The sequence below is a fragment of the Nelusetta ayraudi genome, unplaced genomic scaffold (assembly GCF_046127955.1).
Source record: "Nelusetta ayraudi isolate G7.1 ecotype Tasmania unplaced genomic scaffold, CSIRO-AGI_Nayr_v1 ptg000084l, whole genome shotgun sequence".
NCBI classification, from domain to species: Eukaryota; Metazoa; Chordata; class Actinopteri; order Tetraodontiformes; family Monacanthidae; genus Nelusetta; species Nelusetta ayraudi.
Genome location: NW_027466134.1, coordinates 834,058 through 852,998, shown reverse-complemented (window position 1 = coordinate 852,998; position 18,941 = coordinate 834,058). Strand labels below are relative to the sequence as shown.

At 45.7% G+C, this 18,941-nt stretch overlaps 1 protein-coding gene across 6 annotated transcripts in view; it reads left to right on the top strand.

Annotated features, from left to right (window-relative positions):
- The first annotated feature begins 12,017 nt into the window (after nt 1-12,017).
- Nucleotides 12,018-18,941, top strand: part of lrp8 (low density lipoprotein receptor-related protein 8, apolipoprotein e receptor) — a 139,801-nt gene continuing 132,877 nt past the window's right edge. For 2 of the 6 annotated variants that reach the window (XM_076045430.1, XM_076045427.1), the window contains exons 1-2: nt 12,018-12,354; nt 13,274-13,399. In XM_076045430.1, coding sequence (XP_075901545.1) covers nt 12,288-12,354; nt 13,274-13,399 — 193 coding nt within the window. In that variant the 5' untranslated portion in view covers nt 12,018-12,287. The remainder of the gene's footprint in view (nt 12,355-13,273; nt 13,400-18,941) is intronic. The other 4 variants (XM_076045428.1, XM_076045426.1, XM_076045431.1 and 1 more) reach the window with 3 other exon arrangements.

The following is an 18,941-nucleotide window of genomic DNA, read 5'->3' as shown; positions in this document are numbered from 1 at the left end:
GTGATGGATAATGATGATAGTTGGTTGCCACGAAGCCATTTCCCAACAATGTCAGTTCCTGAAATTGACTGAGGTGCTCAGTCAAAATAATAATAAAATAAAATAAAAACCCAAGTGTTTTCAGTCAAACAATGCTCTATTTTTGTTATTAAAGATGCTGATTATGTTTGAAAATCAGAATCTTTATTCCAATGTGGATTAGAATGCTGATGGTAATTCGAAACAGATGCGCATTAATGTGGCACCTTGCAAGTTGGCTGACTCCACGAAGTGCTGTTTCAAAACTTGTCACATTTATCTATTTCTTCAAACTAATGACATCGACTACCACCATGTGAATAGAATTTATATATTTGGAGGTAAAAAAACAAAAAAACAAACAAAAAAACAGATTCATGCTCACATCTTTGCAACACAACACAGTGAAGGGACTGAAAGATGAAAAACTGTCCAGCGCAGTTGTGTGCTAGTTGTGTTCCATATGCAGGACCTGCACATGGAACAGACTCATCCAGGGTGTAGGCCGCTGGGCTAAATGGTGTTGAACAGCTCAAAAGTTTCTCCCTGGGATGAAAAGTTGAGGATCAGACTTAACGGAATGATCTCTGCAAAAGGTCTCCATGCAGTTTCTGTATGCACAGATAGTGCTGACTCATGTGATTCAAAGGACTCATGTCATCTTAATTAGTTTAGTAATCCACACTTGTCATAACACACCAGACATGGGTGATGCCAAATCCGTTGCTGTTTTTATACCGTCTCCAACATTGGTGTTGGTTTCTTGGAATTCCTCAGCAGCGGCTAGGATTCTGGTGACACATTTTTGGAATATACTTCACATGAACTCAAGAAAAGATAGCTATGTGAGACACATATATGTTCTACCAAAGGTACCTTGCAACAACAATATAAATGACATCGTTAACATGATTATTATATTACTGCCGACTTCTGAATCAAATCTGTCATGTTGTCTTAAGGTCAGCGTTAGAAGTGCAGCCATTCTATTGTCTTTGCTGAAGCACTTCATTTTAGAAAACCTGTCTGCGACGAGGAAATGTGGCAGGCACTGCAGCAGATGCCACTTTGTGTGTTTTTGGAATCTCTGCCCTGTGCAAACACCATATGGTCAGAATTTGCCAAACTGAAAATACATTTAGCCAGTCCTACTCGAGTCAGACTAATGAAACTAATTACTTTGTTGCCACGAGGGAGTTGCAAGAGAGTAAGGTCTTCACCTTAACTTTTTTTCTTTTTCTTTCTCCAGATCATTAAAGGAAAAATCCAGACCATGTGGTCTTGGATATGTATATCCGGGCAGGGGAAAAGGATCAAACACTTTTTCTTTTCCATTTCTTTTTGGTTTTGTGGTATTATGTGGCCTTCCCTTTCAAACTGCTCTTAAATCAAGGACCGCACAGCATATGATTTCTGATGCTGGCACGAAGACGACACTTGTGCTGCTAAAATGAATAGGAATGTGCTGAGAAAAGACACATTTTTAATAGTCTGAGTTTTGATTCCTCAAATTTGAACATCCAAAAATGCCAGAGGGCAAAAGCACTTTTGGTCGAGGTAAACAGATGGGTGTTGTTCTGTGTTCTTTTCCCACCAATCTCTTCTCTGTAAGGTATTCAGGCTGGGTTTTAAGGGTTGACAAAGGCAATCTTGCCAAAGCTTCACTTGACCTATTTTAATCGCCTCTTGCAAGGCTTAGGACCCGCAGTGCCAGCACGTGGGGATCTAAACTGACCCCTATCATACAGCGTGGGAGGAACACAGACCGGAGACCCATTCTTGCCGTCTAAGTCCTCACACTTAATCCCCCAGGGAGGTTGTTTGTGAGTGATAGCAGGACAAGAGTTATAGCAAAAAAAAACCCGTGGAGAAAACGACCCTCAGCATGTTGCCGGTGCTTTACTCCAACCTCCCGGATTCTCTTTCGAAGCCGTCAGCTGATACCTGCGATAAGAGCCGGCGCTTCTCCCCAGTTGCTTTTCGTGTGTGTCACAAATGCATGGCTTGTAGACACATGCCATCAGTCTATGTCCCTTCATGCCTGACTCATTGTAAAAGTGATGGGAGTGATGTGAACTTAAAAGTATTCAGGCACACCTCTCAAACTCCTGTGAACGGCATTAACTACTCCTTTAGCGTTAGCTGAGTCAGCAGCTGTCGCTTCCATCGCCGGTGAGAGTTACAGGTTTCCTCTCTCAGCCACCTCCTTTATGAATCATTTCTTTTAAAGCTTCTTTGCAATGAGGAATTAAGTGGAAGCTGAAAAAAAGAATGGAAGGTCTTGAAGAGACCGACCCCAAATCACTTTTTATATCATATCAAGTTCTGCGGTTAACATAAATATGGTTCCCTGTTGACTGTGTTTGTAGGTGACCTGAGCAGTTTGTCAATAGTTTCAAAAAAATACTCAGCCTTTCGTCATTGCTCATTTGGGAAACTTTGATATTCCACTTTATATCTAAAAGACAAATGAACAAATAATAATGAGACGTAAGTATGGGGAAAATAGAAAGTAAAAAAAACAAACATCTAAATATATATGTATACATATAAATATATAGATCATTTATAATGCCTTTAGATGTTTCTTGAATAACTTGTCAGAGGAAAAGAGATTGTTGTTTTATTCACTCCCTTTGCTGTTGTTTACTCCTTGGACAGAGGGATTAGTCCAGATCTCAATTTTCTCTGTTCATCTCCTTGTTCTTAATTCCATACAACCCCTTGTCTGAACACAAGCTGGGTCTTCCCTATAGCCTACTTTCCATCTCACTTCATTAACATTGCTGCCACCCTATAGTTTAATCTGTGCTGAGCAGGGAAGTATGCAATTGTCCCCCTTGGCATTGTTGTGAACAACACACACACACACACACACACACACACACACACGCACACACACACACACACACACACACAGTAAGGTCTGACCTTGCCACTCCATCCTCTTGTCCATTAAGTGCGAACGTAAGGATTTTATTAAAGTGTTTACTTATAACACCATATTTATTAGCCAAGATATCCACTTTTGCCTCCTAGCTATAGGTGCATGCTCATTGCACGCGCACATTTGAATCAAACAACTGCAACTGCCGAGAGGTTCTAAACAGTTGTTTGTCATGGTATTTGTATTTTATAAATACTGTTAAAAATGTAATTCTTGTACATTAACTTCACCAATAGCAAGACTTTCCGAACCTCATTGGAAAAATAGGGGCGTTTAAAATTAAAAAAAAAAGTTTAAAATGAAATAACCGCCTGAAATTACCAACAACCTTGCCTCTGATTGGTTGGAGTTCAACAAAGTTCCACCAGCATACATGGAAATGGTGTGGTTCGTGTGGGGATAATAATTGGAAATGCCATTTATGATTTGCATATAGATGAGTAGATTTTCATTTTGTACCAATATAATGATCAGGCCTGTGAGAACTAATAAAGCAGGTGAGAGAGTCAGCAGTGCTGACAAAGCGAAGGCACAATTCAACAGAAATAGGACCTGCTTTATAATATACATGGGAAGATAATAGAGACTTGCTTATGGAGACTTTATGTAAGAGGTCTGAGGCAGTCAGATAACTCAGGAATATAAATCCCTTCATAAATAAGCCACGCCTGGCTCGAAATGACAGTCAAGCTAAATACCTGCACCTCAGCACATGATCGGTGGCAATGATATAATATATTTAATGTAATTGATAAGTATAATTCTAGAAAGATTGTCTTCCTGAAGCCAATTTTTTATTACAACTACAAAAAACATTCACTGGTCAACATACAAGATATCGGAGCATTTTGTGTAAACCGTTACAATGAGAGCCTGATATAAAACATATTGTAACATCAAGTCTTCCCTAAAATACTTGATAAGTGGTTTACAGATGACCAATGTTCTGGTGTCTGTATTTTACATTGGCAGAACTAAAACCCTTTATATTACAATTCCAGTAAACAGAACAAACATCAAACTCCATCATAGGTGGAGATCAGACATCATGGTTAAGGGTATATTTTGCACCATTGCAGCTTCTGATAATGTGGTTGTCTGCAAGTCTTTCAGTGAAGTAGCTGGGTTGCCTTGCTGTGCCGCCATGATCACGGCTTGTGTAGCTGAGACATAAAACATTCTTTAGCCCTAATTAATTGAAGGCTTTTCATTCTATACCCATCTGAGTGGCTCTGACGTCCTTAATTACATCAAGTCTAAATCCCCGCCCTGAAGAGCACCAGAGAGACACCATTTTTTCCCTTATTTTTGCAGCACTCCATGAGTCTGCTTCTTGAATACTAAAAGCCTTTTTTGCCTGTACAGTAATTAGTTTACATTGTAGGGCGAGGAATGAAACAATGTTTTGTGATACTTATTACAAAATGATCAGTAGAAATTGCACAAAACAACATATTATATTACACAAAATATAGTAAAAGTAGATAACATGGTTTTCTCCCTGCTTGTCAAACAGGTTTAAGCGGCTTTGTTTCTTGGTTTCATGCAGTGACACGCTGAAGTTGTTTTACTTCTATCATTTACTGTTAGACTAATAAAACATTCATCATCTCTAATGTAGTAACATCCCAAATGAATTGAATGTTGGTATGTATAAAATATTTTTTTATGACATTCAAAAAACTTTTTTTTTCCCCCCAAAGAAATACATTGTTTTTGAATGATTTGGCTTCAACTGAACAAATTTTAAGTCACTTCCCCTACTGACGCTCTTCAAGTTATGTTATATAATATCTCAATATCTATACTGAGTGCCCTATAATGAGTTACTAAAAGTGTTAAAAAATAGAAGATGACAGCAGAAAAATTCACTGTCAAAATGTAAGCAGAAGATTTGCCTTTGGGTGGTGTATTTCAGCAAATCTTGGCTGAACTGCTAGCAGGGATTTCTTTTTACCGCATGTCTCCCAGTTGTGTGGTTGTATCTCAGAGATTAAGACTTTTTAAGTCCTGTGAAACATGACGTGGGGACGGGGATATCAGGGTAAGCCAGCTCAAAATCGGAGAACTTTTGACTTGTAATTCACGTCTCCTCTGCTCTCGTACCCGCTCCACCCTTCTCCTCTCATGCTCACTGCTTCTTGACCTTCCTCTGTTGCGACCTTTGACCCCGCCGCCTAATGACGTGATCCGTCCTCTTGGCTCCCTCCATGCAATGTGTCCGTATCTCTCTCTTGTCTCCCAGGGGATCATGGGATGGAGGACTCGGCGGGAAGAGGGTAGACTGGTTGCGCCTCTCCTGGCTGCTTTGTCTCCTTTCACCTTAACCCTTGTCTGCCCCCAACAATCGCTCCAGCCTTCCTCTCTTTATCTCCCTTCTTCCATCTTCCCATTTCCCTTTGGACCTTCTCTCCCTTTGCCTCCCAGTGTCTCCAATCTGAATAAGCAATGCCGCACTCCCTCTTTTCACTACCGTGTAGGTTGGGACCCAATGCAGCGGGATATGTTGATGGAATACTGATGGCAGGGGGGGTTGAACACTAGTCACACACACAGGCGTCTGGCAGATGGACAATAGGCAAAAAAGGGAAGCAGGCGTAAACAGCCAAGAGCCTGAGTGTGAAATTGGCTTTGATTCTGAACAGATACAAGATAACAAGACTTCATTCTCTGTTATTTTCACAACAATTTCAGCATTCATGAGCCTCACTCCGTGTGCCTTTATAAATGCAAAATGCCTTGTTTACCCCTTTCTTTTGTGACGTCGGTTTTCGGGCCTGGAGTTAGCGGCCAACGAGTCAGTCGAGCTCTTCCCTCCCTGAGCAAAGTTTGCATTGCGCCGCAAATTTTTCCCTAATTAAATTGTCTACGTCAAAGTGACGGCAGAGCGGGGGAGGGGTCATGGGTGGAGTAAACGGGCCTGATATGAAACCATGCGCCTGCGTTGGGTGCGAAAGCCAGTGGGAGATTATCCAGACCGCAAATACACGGGTGGTTGAGATGCCCTTTGTACCACACAACAGAGGGCATTTCATGGGCAGAGCCTTGATCCCCTTACTGGTGTGCGGTTGAGGCAGTGTAATCCCAAATTATTTAACCAGATTACTAGAGCATGAGGGGGGGAAAATGGGGTTTGAATAATACATGGGAAAAGGGTTATGTGGCAAGATATGAGTTCCAATGTCAGTGCGATTTTGTCCCTGGAACGCCGCACTGATCTGCCGTCATCCCAGGCCCACAGGTGAAATGCAAGAGAGCATCTGCTGTATAGAGACTGAAAAGGTCTGCGAGGGCTGCAGATCCAGCCCTCATAATCTCATTCCGAGGACCCACTTTATTGAAGATGTAATATCTGGTTCAGCTGGCGAGAGCAGAAGCTGCGTTGGGAAGATACAGATTCAAGCGGTGTGCGCAGGTTGCTTGTTTGGAAGACACGAATCGCGCAAACAGAGAAAACTGGCGCATTTATCTTTAAAATCTGAGAGTGCATTGCCAGGAAAATAAAGGCCTTTTTTGCTCAGCACGGCTCATGTATGAAACATTACAGGCTGTTTGGCAAGACATGTCACATTTGGGCTGGTCCTAGACCAAATAAGCCTGCCAAATGGCTGTTTTTGAATGCAGGAGAAAAAGAGTGGAATTTGCTGGTGGGAAATAAAAAAAAATGAAATATTCCAAGGGTGACTAAACTGATAATTAATCTGTTCTTTTTGATTCTGTCCTTTCTAGAAATATTTCAGCCTGTTAGTGAACAAATTCACTCTCCAATTGTCAGAGACTATTATGCTATTAATGCTGTTGTTGAAGGAACCTCAAGACATTTGAGTGAATATATTTTTTTGAATAGTTTTTTTGACAGCTCCAGCTGTGGCCTGGCTCCTCTCACTTTCTAAGCCTGACAGCTTGACCCAGACTTTTTCCTCTGCCTCGGCGTCCAAATCCAGTGTCAAGTAGATCACATGGCGGCAAGAGACAGTCACTCGATTGAAACCAAGCAAATAGATTATAGTCTAATGCTGGATCTCTGAAATCACACCTGGATTTGTACCTTGAAAGGCCGGTTTTTGGAAGGTTGGAAGGGTTACACACACATTTGGTGCTATTGGGGGGGGGGGGGGGGGGGAGCATCCCCAACCGTTTTTTCCAGCTATCCCATTACTGATTAGCATTCCGCTGCAGGCTGGCCTTAAACACCACAGAAGAAGATGAATAAAAAGTTGAGGAAATGACCAGCAGCCTAGTTGCTGAGACGTTTGTCTAAATGGTGAAAGCAGCTGCAGCAGCTGTTTCATCAGAGCAGGGCAGTGTCTTGGCATTAATGAGGAACGGAATGAGAAACAGCACAAAGGTGACAGGAAGATGTTTTCTCTTTGGTCCCAACGGCTTTGGCAAAAATGTCTTGTAACACTGTGGCACATGTCTAATCTCGCCCTCGGAATACAGGAAATAAAGCTACTGGAAGAAAGTCTGGTTGCACCACTTAGAGCGTCATGAATAGAGGGTTTCTCTAGGTGTATTTGTATTCTTTAATTATCCTTTCAAAAGCGATTATTTTTGGAACTCTCCAAAGTTGATACATTGAATAAATCAAGGAATATTTGCTATTTGCTAAAATTTGAAATAATTGCCGTGGTTACATCTATCATGCCGGGTTATTTATGCTGCACTTTGTATCCAAAAATAACCCAACAAACAAACAACCCAAAACGGAAAACAAAAACCTGCTGCAGCACAAACAGGTTGAGACAAGTTTTACCAATGTTTTGCCCAGGCTGTGGCTGACAGGCAAGATAACGACTTATATGAACCCCAAAACAGCTTGACACAGCTGATTCCCACCCATCTTGTCGAAGAGAAGTCTTATTAAATGTTGGATCATTTCTGAAATGCAACACCCTCAGATTGCAAGGTCTTAACTCTAACTCGGCTTAACGTTTCAACTATTTCATAAAGGTCATCATCAGGAAGATCAAAATATGAATATCTTTGATAAATCAGATGCTTGCCCTTTAAATTCCACACCCAGTGGCATCCAGCACAATATTTCTGTAATTGGTAATAAGTCCCACATGATAAAATACATTTGACAGTGAGCTTTGTTCCCTTGTCCTCTGCTACACACTCTGATGAGGCCGTGATTTCCCTCCCTGCCGCCTGCAGCAGGCACCTGGCCAGCAATCGACTGGACTTCACTCATGGTTTTTTGGGTCACAAGCTGTGACAGGAAAGCAGATGACTCTGCTGTCCTGTGTCCAGCAATCTCCCCCTCCCACACACACACACATACAAACGCACACGCACAGCGAGAGAGCAAGCGTTGCGCCGCGGGAAAGACACAAGATTTGCTGACCACCGTCTTTGTTGCCCTCCTTTGACAGTGCGATCTGTCTCCGGCCAGTGAGAGGAAGTAGATGAACGCGAGAGAGAGAGACAAAGAAAAATGTGAGGGTGGGAAAAGGCGGCTGAAGAAGAGAGAGGAAATGATTAAAAAAAAAAAACAGACGAGAGGGAGAGAGGATGCGTGATTAGGGGAGAAACGAGAGGCAGAGAGGAAGATAAAGAGGCGGAAAAAGGGAAGTAATCATCGGACAGGTCTTAAGGTCTCAGTCGGACTCACTCGCAGTCCCGCGGCAAAGAAGGATGCAAGAGTCAGTCAGCTTCAGCTGCGTGTAAGGGGATGAGAGATGGACACAATTTCAGCAGCAGTCCCAAGGGCCACAAATCAGATGGAGTTGAATCTGAGAGTGTAAATACAATGGTACAGTATAATCATGCTGAAGCCGAAGCCCAAGGCTAATGCTGCAGTAACACACTGTGAAACTAACCTGCTCGACAGCAAGTTTTCTTGGATTCTTGCCTTTTTGCGCGTGACATCCATGAGTCTTGTTATGACAAAATATTCTAAGGTTTATTAGACAAAAAAATGTGTAGAACATTGGAATAGGTGTATTTCATGTATAACTACATCTCTAGTAAGTGTCTGGGATTTTTCCTGTCATTCTTTTGCGGCGCACTGCAGCTGGCAGCTGCCTAACAAGCCTGGCCCTCCACCTCATTCTTCTGCCCTAATTCATGCCCGCCCGTGAGTTCATTCCTACCGAAGGGATGCGCCCGCCAGTGGATACAACATGGTGTAATGTTTTGCGCTTGATGGATAACAGATGACATAACATACGCATACAGTGGGTTCCACTCAAAGCTGTACCACAAATGAAAGATAAAGCACCAGCTGCGCACATATAATTTATTCTGGTTCATGTCACAGGCCATATAATGGTAGTAAGTGCGTAGAATGAATGTGTAGACTCAAGCACAGAAGCAATGCGACTGTACAGTATAGTGAGAGAGTTTTGCATCAATGAGGTATGCAATCTCTTTCCAAATGAGCTCTTCATACCCATAGTGCTTGTCTCTGTTCGAGCCGCCAGGGCAATAGGTCTTCCATTAACGCTGGACTTCCCCTTTGTGCTCTGCTTTTCCCTCTGGGGAAAACTTTGCAACAACAAACACAGGTAGCAGTTCATGTGGCAGGGACACGCAGCCTTTATATCCTGAGCAGTTTCTGCACCTGTGCTGGCTTTTTAATGTTTCATTCACACTCCTTTCATTGAATAATGCATGAGAGGCAAGAATGGTATTTTTTTTTTAACCCCCTCTATTTATATGATAGTTTTATTCATTATTCATGTGTTGATTCATGTGTTAAAGTCATTTCATGCACATGAGTTTGGCTGAACAGCAGCAAATCAGAACTGAGCTCTGCCAATAGAAAATAACACTAACACAGACCAGCCTGTTTTTTTTTCCCAAACCATGTTTATTTCACTCTAAATTCCAGTCTTCATATTCTAAATATATTTTATAATCTGACTGCTTTCTAGTTTGTCATAGATGGCTTATGACTAAACAATCTGCTCCATTTTCATATTTGTTGCTCTTTGTCTCCCTTGCTGATTATGGCTATTAGCCCAACCGAGATGTGTCTGCTCTATGTTGCAGAGAATGTACAACACTTGTATGAGCTGTGAGTTTTCTTGCGTTTCAAAGATTTTTTTTTTTTTTTTAAAGTTAGTCAACTATTAATAAAAATTTAACAGATGTGAACTGAAAACAACCCCAATTAAATACATTGGACTCTATGAGGAAGCTGTTATATCTTCACGCAGTAGCAAAAGAAACATGCTAAAAGCTTTCCCATCACCTAACAGAATGACAGCAGCAGTAATGCTCACTGTAATAGCTTGGTTTCAGTCACGTGGTTATGATGATGCGCAAAGGCGCAAAATTTAGATGGAAGGCTGGAAGGAGGAATGGACTTAGATTGGTGAGAGTGATTGGAGCAACTGTAAAGTGCACGGAAGCATTTTTCTGTCAGACAGATCCTCAGCAACTAACCTACTTTTCACTTCATTTTCAGCTGTGTGACATCACGTGAAAACAATCTATTGCCATCGTGCTGACGTATGAATTAAAATGTCTTGTGGAATATTAAAATAGACAGCAAGAACAGCAAGTATCATCTCTTGATTGTTCGAAAATAAACCATAACTACGAATGTTTTGATGACGTGATGTCCTGAACATGGTCTAAAACAAAGTAAACAAACTTCATTTAATTGATTAAATATATCTTAAACTCTTTAATTAACTTATTTATTTATTTCTTTTTAATGACAGAAGTGACAGAGCTGCTTTGGCCTTGTAATTTTTCCACTGTAGCCATGTTGACATGAATAACACAGATAAGTGCCGCTATAATGGATGACATTAATTAAAGCTGTGTTCTGTTTAGTGTAGAGGACCACATCCACTGATCCAATTGAAATCGTAGCGGCACACAGGGTGTGTTTGACCGGAATTAAATGGAGACTTAATTAGTATAATCAGTAACACCTGTGTTTACCTTACTCTCTCGCGCTGATGTGGCTGTTGTGAGAAAGTGGGATGCAACAATGTCTCACTGTGACCACGCAGGACAGAAACTCTGTAGGTCTTGGGTGGCCTTGGAAATGTACTTTTAAATGATGATGAAATGCATTGTTCATTTTTGTTACTTTTTAAAACATGATCATACTGGAGTCAGATGGTTTCAAGTTTGGAATTAAATTGCCAACACATCTTCTCCCATCTCTCAAGATAATATTGTTAAAATTCGCACATCTTAGTAAGTGTTGCACTGCCTCTTGCCTCACTAGTCTATCTTACTGGTTGACAGGTTGACAGTTAACCACATCTTGGCAGCATTGAAGTAATAATAATAGTGATTATGTGGTTGCATAGCAATATGTGTGGGTTTTTGGCTAGCAGAAAAGAGAAAGCCTTTAAATTGCTTCTCAGCCCCTTTTCATCTTTCAGTGTGAACCTCCATGGAAACCAATCCACCAATCCATCCAGGAAACCAGTTCAGACACCAAGCCAAAGCCTTGCTGCTTTGTAGATGAGACAATTCTCAGCTGTTTCTGCACTTGATCTAAAATCTGTAACATTCATCCTTAGCTAGGAATTTGTGATAACATATTGATCACAGATATCATCATAGTTGTTGCTGGGTCTGAAGTCAATATTGGTTTGTCAGCTATTTACAAACAATACTTGAATTCAATGCCATAACAAATTACAATTTTGGTTCTGATTGAATAAAACAAAACAAAATTACAATTTTTGAAAAAAACAATACTTAAACTTTGAAACTTTTACTTCGACCAGAGTATCTGTACTTTTACACAAGTTCAGAACGAGAGAACGTGAACACTTTTGCCACCTCTACCAGAATCCTAACGTGTCGGAACGTCCACGTGTTCCGATACCATCCTGGTCTCCACTTCCTCACTTGCACCTGAGAAGCAGAGACATAACATGCACTCGTGCCGGTGAACAAACGTGGAGAATATCCCCGTTACGCCTCCTCGGCAAACATTTAGCTTCATTCCTTCAACAAAGACGTTTCGATCCTTGGAAAGCGCGAGGGCGCCCTTAATTCGAATGACTCAGCAGTGTGTGCAAATTCGACCTCGCCGCTTGGTTTAACCGTTTGATGTGGCGTTTCTCTTTCCGCTCCCCTCCCCTCCCTCCTCTGCTTACTACATCGAGCCTCTATCCCGCCCATAAGCGTCACTTATTCAAATCGCAGCCGAGGCAGCGGCAGACAGAGGGGAGGGAAGGCTCAGAGCCGGGGCTCATCACACGAGTTTGAGGCGCGGAGAGTGGAACACACACACACACACGCGCGCGTGCGTACACACATACTCGGCGCGGCTCAGTTCGGGGACCTTACAGCCAGCTTCTCACCTGCGTGCACAAGCGTCACCCCGGGGGTTGCGAAGATGTGGACAGAGGTCGGGAAGCTCCTGCTCTTCCATTTGTTACTCACGGAGCTCCACTGCGCTAAAGGTAAGGTGGCACTTTGTCTTGAGGGGGGGGGGGGGGGTTAAAAAAAAACAAAAAACCGCGGATTGCTGCCGTGTTACAATCGCCTCCTCTCCGGCGGATGGTGCTCGATACCTCGGCACCGCGGATTCGGCGCACGTCCGTAAACGCGACCGCGGGTGACTCGGGGTGACAATGCGAGGATTGGAGAGAGATCCTTAAAGAGCAGCACGTGTGTTTCAAAAAAAAAAAGGAAGAAAGAAAGAATGAAAGGCAGCAGGTTGACGCTTACGGAGACGGGAGGTTGAGCTGACGGTGCGCCGCTCGGTGTTTTGTTGTGACAGCCGAGCAAAAAAAAAAAAGAAGAAAAAACCAACCCCAAAAACCGCTCGGGCAGATCTGGATCTAGATTTGGAACAGATCTGTGTCAGCGGGACGGTGCTGCTAGTCGAACGCCGTTTTGCACCAAATCTTGACGCAAGTGGAGCAGGAAAGAAGGGGACACATAAACAACAACAACAACGACAGCAACAACAGCAACCACATAAGCATGTGACTCGAAGAAAGGAAAGTGTAAACTGTGCTTGATGGGTTCAAGGCAAAGGCAGTCAGCAGTGGGAGACCGCCAAGTGTTGTTATGGCTCCCTGGCAGCTGTTTGTAACTTCAAATGAATTTCTTTATAGGATGTCAAAGGCATCTATGAGATGTGCAAATGAGATGACATTTTGGAAGCCTTGTTAAAACAGTTTGCAGAGTCCCTTTCTTGGACTGTGTGACCTTTTTAAAAATGTCCTTTTGACTCTTTCCAAAACAGCTACTTGTTGTCGTTCCTGTTGTTTCTACCGCCGGCGGTCCGGTTTGATTTTGTTGTGTGAGATTGTCAACCTGCCTTTCCGCACTTCTCTTTGTCAACCTGCCTGTCCCACCTTTCACCGAACGCAGGAACTCATACGGAGTCAGAGTGTGAAGCCGGGCAGTTTCAGTGCAAGAACGGACGCTGCATCCCGACCCTGTGGAGATGCGATGACGACGACGATTGCTCTGACAACAGCGACGAGGAGACCTGCCGTAAGTGGCCCTCCGGTCTTTCCACGTGGATTGTTATTGTCATTCTATCTCTCTGTCGGCTCTTTCAAATCTAAGCTGATGGAGCCCTTTAGTTGCTGCACAACGGCTCCCGTGTGGAGATTCTTTAATGTGGGACACGGCATGGCAAAAAGAAAAAAAAAAAAAGAAAAAAAGAAAAAAAAAAAAATCCACTCATGTGATGCATTGTCATGCTGACACACATTCACCGCCAGACCATGCTTAGACGGGATTATCTGCCACTTGCGATCTTGCATTTGATGTTTATAGGCTTGAAACACAACTGGATGACGGCACACGCCGCGGATAGCTGATTAAATCCATATTGTTACTTTTGAATAAATTAAGTTACACTTCATATAAGCTCCTTATCGGTTGTTGCTCGGGGCCCCTGTGCAATCTCCTGCTTTTGGTTTTATCGCCTGTACGAGGCAGAAAACTGCTGATTGTGGATAAGGTCACGTGGCCGCTGGAATTTTAACCCCCCCCCCACCCCCCCTTTATTAATTTTATTTCCCCCATCACGCGAGCCTCCGTCACAAGAATGGTTTCAGAAGCGCTATCGTCGTCTCTCATATCTCCTCGTGGAGATAAAGCAAGTTTGAAGGCAGGAAACAGTCGATCTTGTGATTCGCGATGGGCTTCAAGGACTCGCGACGTCTCGTCTAATGCAAATACCGCCGGTGGCCCCGAGATGTAACCGCTCGCAAATTGATCGCTGCCTCCTGGTTCTCGCTTGGCTCGGCTTGAGCTGAAGTTTCACGTTTTGAAATGCGTCATCAGGCAACCGAGTGTTGCGTTGAGTCGTTCAGGGGGACCTGAGGTTGGCCCCCCCCCCCTGCCCCCCCCCTCTTTTTTTCTTTTTTCACTTTGACTGCCTCCCTTCCCGTTCTGCAAATTGCACGGACAACCAGCCGAGTAATCACCGCTTATGAATTTGTCACGGCTGCTAATTGCTTGAACGGCAGCATTAGCGGCCAATTGATTCATTGCTTATCTTGGTCGCAGGCGCGGCGGGAAAAGCGACGACTCTCTCATCTCTCGCGTGCTCGCCGCGACGGCGGCGTATCTCCGGGAGTTCCGCACCTCCCCTCCTCCCCCCCTCCCCCTCCCACAGATGAATTCCGTGGCATTTACAAGCTTGTCTCATTGACTGCAGGGAGGGGGGAGGGGCGCGGGGGGGGGGGGGGGGGGCTTGGTGTTATTGGACATTTAGCGAGCCATCCGCTTGATGGAGGCGGAATTAAGTTTTAGCGATGTAACAGGTGTGGTTTATTTTTGGTTTGGGAGTGGAGGATGAGGAAGTGGTGCTTGAGCCGAGCCACAGGATGATTCGTTGAACACTTTTCTTTTGTTCTTCCTGTTCTTCCTCTCAGACTTGTTCTCTACCTCTTCTCTCCGTGCATCTTTTGCCCAGAGATTCCTCTCTGATATTCCCGTCGTTCCGCTTCCCTCCAGGCTTCCTCTGTCACTCCCTCCGTCTCTTCCCCCCCCGCTGAGTCTCTGCCTTCACCTCTCTGCTCACCTTCCCCGCTTTTCTCCGCTCCTTTGCCGCTCCTCAAAAGTTTGCCGCGCCTTCCTTCAAAGCCGCCCTCACCTCCTCCTCGCCGCCGCCTTAGCGCCCCGCTAAATGGCTTCTGCCGCACCCTTCCCCCCTCCCCCCTTCCCCCGCCCTCCATTTTTAAATCTCCAATGGGCATTTTGGCAGTGCGAGCGAGCGCCAACGAGGCTGCGCCCACTCGTCTTCCGCCCACAAAGAGCATCAGCTGACAGGTTGGTCGGAGATAAATCCAGCAGCGTGACTCTGGTTGCCGGAGAGATGCTCAGGTTCTGGCGGTGGGCCAGCGGTGCGAGCAGACGCCAGCGCTGCCACCGTGCCCCCTTCCTCCAAAAAATAAAAACAGTACCCCCCCCACCACCCCGCCAAGCTCAGCGGAAGGAGGCGAGGAGTGAGAATGGGTTGAATTCGATCAGGAGGAACAAACAGGTGCAGGGTTGTTTTCTTTTTATGACAGAAGGGGCTGAAACGGAAGGTGTAAATGAAAGAGTGGCCCTGAGAGAGGAAACACCCACAAAGTTAACGCGTCACGCCGTGTGAAAAAAAGCCGGAAAGGAGGCCGCGAGCAGGGGCGAAGCCAGCGGAGGCGGCGCCGCCGCCGAGTGAATTGCGTCGCGTCTCTCCGTTTTCCTCGGTGCTCCTCCGCTACCTGCTTCATCTTACATAAAAACACTCGCGCGGCCGCCGTCGCTGTGGCCTACTTAGTTCTGAACGCCGATCCGAACGCATTTACGTTCCGTGCCCCCCACCCCCACCACCGCCTTCCCCCACCCAGTCAGAATGGCTTCCTGGTGCACACAGACTCCTGAGAACTTCCAATCACCGCTGAGGTGAAAAAGTTCTTCGACTTTTCCCCTTTTAGCCCGGAATTCCAACCAACGGTGTCTCTCCGACGCACCTCCGCCGTTTGCTCCGACTCGCCGCCCTGAGTTCGATCCGTTTGTTTTCTCCGCCTAATCGTCCTCGAGGGATTTTTCGCTCCGACTCAAAAAAAGCGCTCCGCCCCGCGTCAGCGGAACGGTGGCTGATCCCGTGTAAAACAGGTGGCAGCTACAAGAGTTCTCGCCGCGCGGGAACAACCCTTTGAAGCGAGCTCTCATCTCTTCCCTCCCCCCCCCCCCCACACCACCCTATAGCCTCCATACGTCCTCTGGCATCTGCATGAGAATGAGACTCTTTGGTCGTCGTCGTCCTCGGAGCTTCGTGGCTTCACTCTTTCATTCCCCCCCTCGTCTTCTTTTCCTCCTTCTTCCTCCTACTCCTCTCCTCCCCTCTGCCTCGCTCTCAACCTGCCTCTTGATAGATTTCGCTCTTGTTGCCCTGGGAGACGGTAAAGTGGTGGTGGTGGTGGTGTTTTTTGTGTGTGTGTGTGTGTACATGCGCCTTCTTTGTGGGGAATATCGCAATCCTGCCCTATATGATGTATGCATGCATCGCATGGCATCGTTCCACCTCTGCGCGGCTCGACGTGACCTATATTTTTGTCAGTGAAACGTACGGGGGAAGGGGGGGGGGCGGGCGGCGGCTTATCATTTCGACGGCAACAGATTTGACTGGCTTTAAACACTCCTAATCCATTGTGCCTTCGCTCGGAATCGTCTCGCTTCCGAACTTGGCCGTGGCTTCCGGGGGCGAGAGAGAGATCGCCGCAGGCTGCGAGTCTCTGTGCCGCGTTGGCTGTGTTACTGTATTGTCGGCGGCGTAAAAAAAATATGCGAGACTTTGAACCTTTTTGCCCCCCCCCCCGAGCAATTCAATAAAGCCCGAAAGTAGAAATAAGGGTTCGCTCGCTGCCCTGGTAATGACACCTCGCTCACCCGGAGTTAGAAGGGGGAAAGAATAATAACACACAAGGGTGGGAAGAAAGCCCTGTGTGTGTGTGTGTGTGTGTGTGTGTGTGTGTGTGTGTGTGTGTGTGTGTGTGTGTGTGTGTGTGTGTGTGTGTGTGTGTGTGTCTCACCGCAGGACAATGAGTGTGTGCAGGTCTGAGGAGGGGAGCGTCTCCTCCGCGGCCTGAGACCAGCTTCCCATAGAGGACACATCACAACACATTTCACGCCACTGCTCTGTGTGGGCCTGGCCCCCACTCGCGCGCACACACACACACACACACACACACACACACACACACACACAGAGGAGCACCTCAGGCATAAAAGGCATTATCCCAAACAGCTTGCGGAAAAAAAAAACACATTTCGGTCACCTGCTGACGCGCCGCCATGCACACTCTGTCACCGCCGCACAGCTGGACCTGCACTTTTAATGGGACCATGAGGTCAAAGGCACCGCTGGCTTAATCAATTACGTGCACACATACGCACGCACGCACGCACGCACGCACGCCGATGAGCAGTGGCGGAACACGCTGGAACAAACTAATAAGGGAGCTGCTCTGCTTGCGACAGCACGCACACACACACACACACACGCACACACACACGAGAGAGCCTCTCTGTACAGTCACCCAATGTGACTGAAACACTCACACAAAAGCACAAACGGACACACACTGTGTGTGTCTCTGAGTGGCCGTACATGCGTTTCCGAGCCTGAACCCGAGTTGTGTTTAGGGGCCTGTGTGTGTGATTCCGGCTGTCTGCTTGTGTGTGTGTTTGTTTGTTGTCTTTTTTTCAAACGAGTGCATGACATTGCAAAAATGAAGGACTGGACCGGTTGTTTTGCGTTGACTCATCCGGTTGCTGTTTCTCAAAGAAATCACAACGTTGACGTTTATTTTCCCGTGGCAAAGTATCGACAGTGCTTGGCTCTGTCTGGCAGCCCCGCCAGGAGAAAATGACCCGCATTCCACGTCTGTCAGCTCTGATCGCCGGGCGTCAGAGTGAAAAATAAAAGCTCACGCACACCAACGATACGTGAGACCCGGCAGTCAGTCGAAAGGGACGGTTTCTCCTGAGGAGGCTTCCGCTTGTCCAGAGTGAGAAACGGACAAACGGAGACGGTGCACTTTGTTCCGTTCTGGCTCAGGTGATCCGCCTTTGTCACACAAGGTATCACGTCCAAAACCCGCTCGACTGGATGTTGGTGGCGGCGCCAGAAGGAAGCAAGCAACGGGGGAATTTTAGGCGCTACCTCAAGGCTTTTTCTCCAGTATTTCCTTTTTCGGATGTGGTCAGAAGCTGTCGATCCGTCTTCCTTCCCGTCGTTGCCGTCTGTCTTCTGACGCCGTCCGTTGATCTTCGCTGCCTTTCGCTGGAAAATTCCAGCCTGCCTTTGTGTTCGGGAGAGAAAAAAGTTTGCCGGTCCATGAGGAGGAAACAGACGTGTGTGTGTGTGTGTGTGTGTGTGTGTGTGTGTGTGTGTGTGTGTGTGTGTGTGTGTGTGTGTGTGTGTGTGTGTGTGTGTGTGTGTGTGTGTGTGTGTGTGTGTGTGTGTGTGAAGGAAAATGAGCCCTGCACTGTCCATCTACATAGTTCTAATCCAATTAAACTGTGTCTCAGTGGGAGAGAATCTGCACCTCCAGAAGTGTGTGTGTGCGCGTGTGCGTGCGTGTGTGTGTGTGCGCGTGCGTGTGTGTGTGTGTGCGCGCCGAGTGTGTGTGTTTCCGACAGTAAAGATAAAAAGATGGAGTGAGTTTGCCTCCGCCCGGAGATGCATTTCTTTTTCTCTTTGTGAGAAGCCGTGCGCGGATTCCTCCCCCCTTCTCTCTCTCTCTCTCTGCACTGCCTTTGTCCACCTCCACTCACTCCTTCCTTTTTTTTTTTTTCTTATACCAACGATGATGATGAAAACCCATTTATGAAGAAAACCGCTTCCCTTTAAAAGCTTCACCAATATACCAGCTCGCTTTTTTCTTCTTTTCTTTTTTTCACTCTGCTGCCGTTGCGGGACTTTGTGTGTGTATTTAGGTGTCGTGCAAATGGTCAAGTGGGTTTCTGTAGAGTTTGGCAACCCGACAGTGACAGTGAGCGCCGAGGTGCCTAATAAAGTGGCCGCGTGGACGTT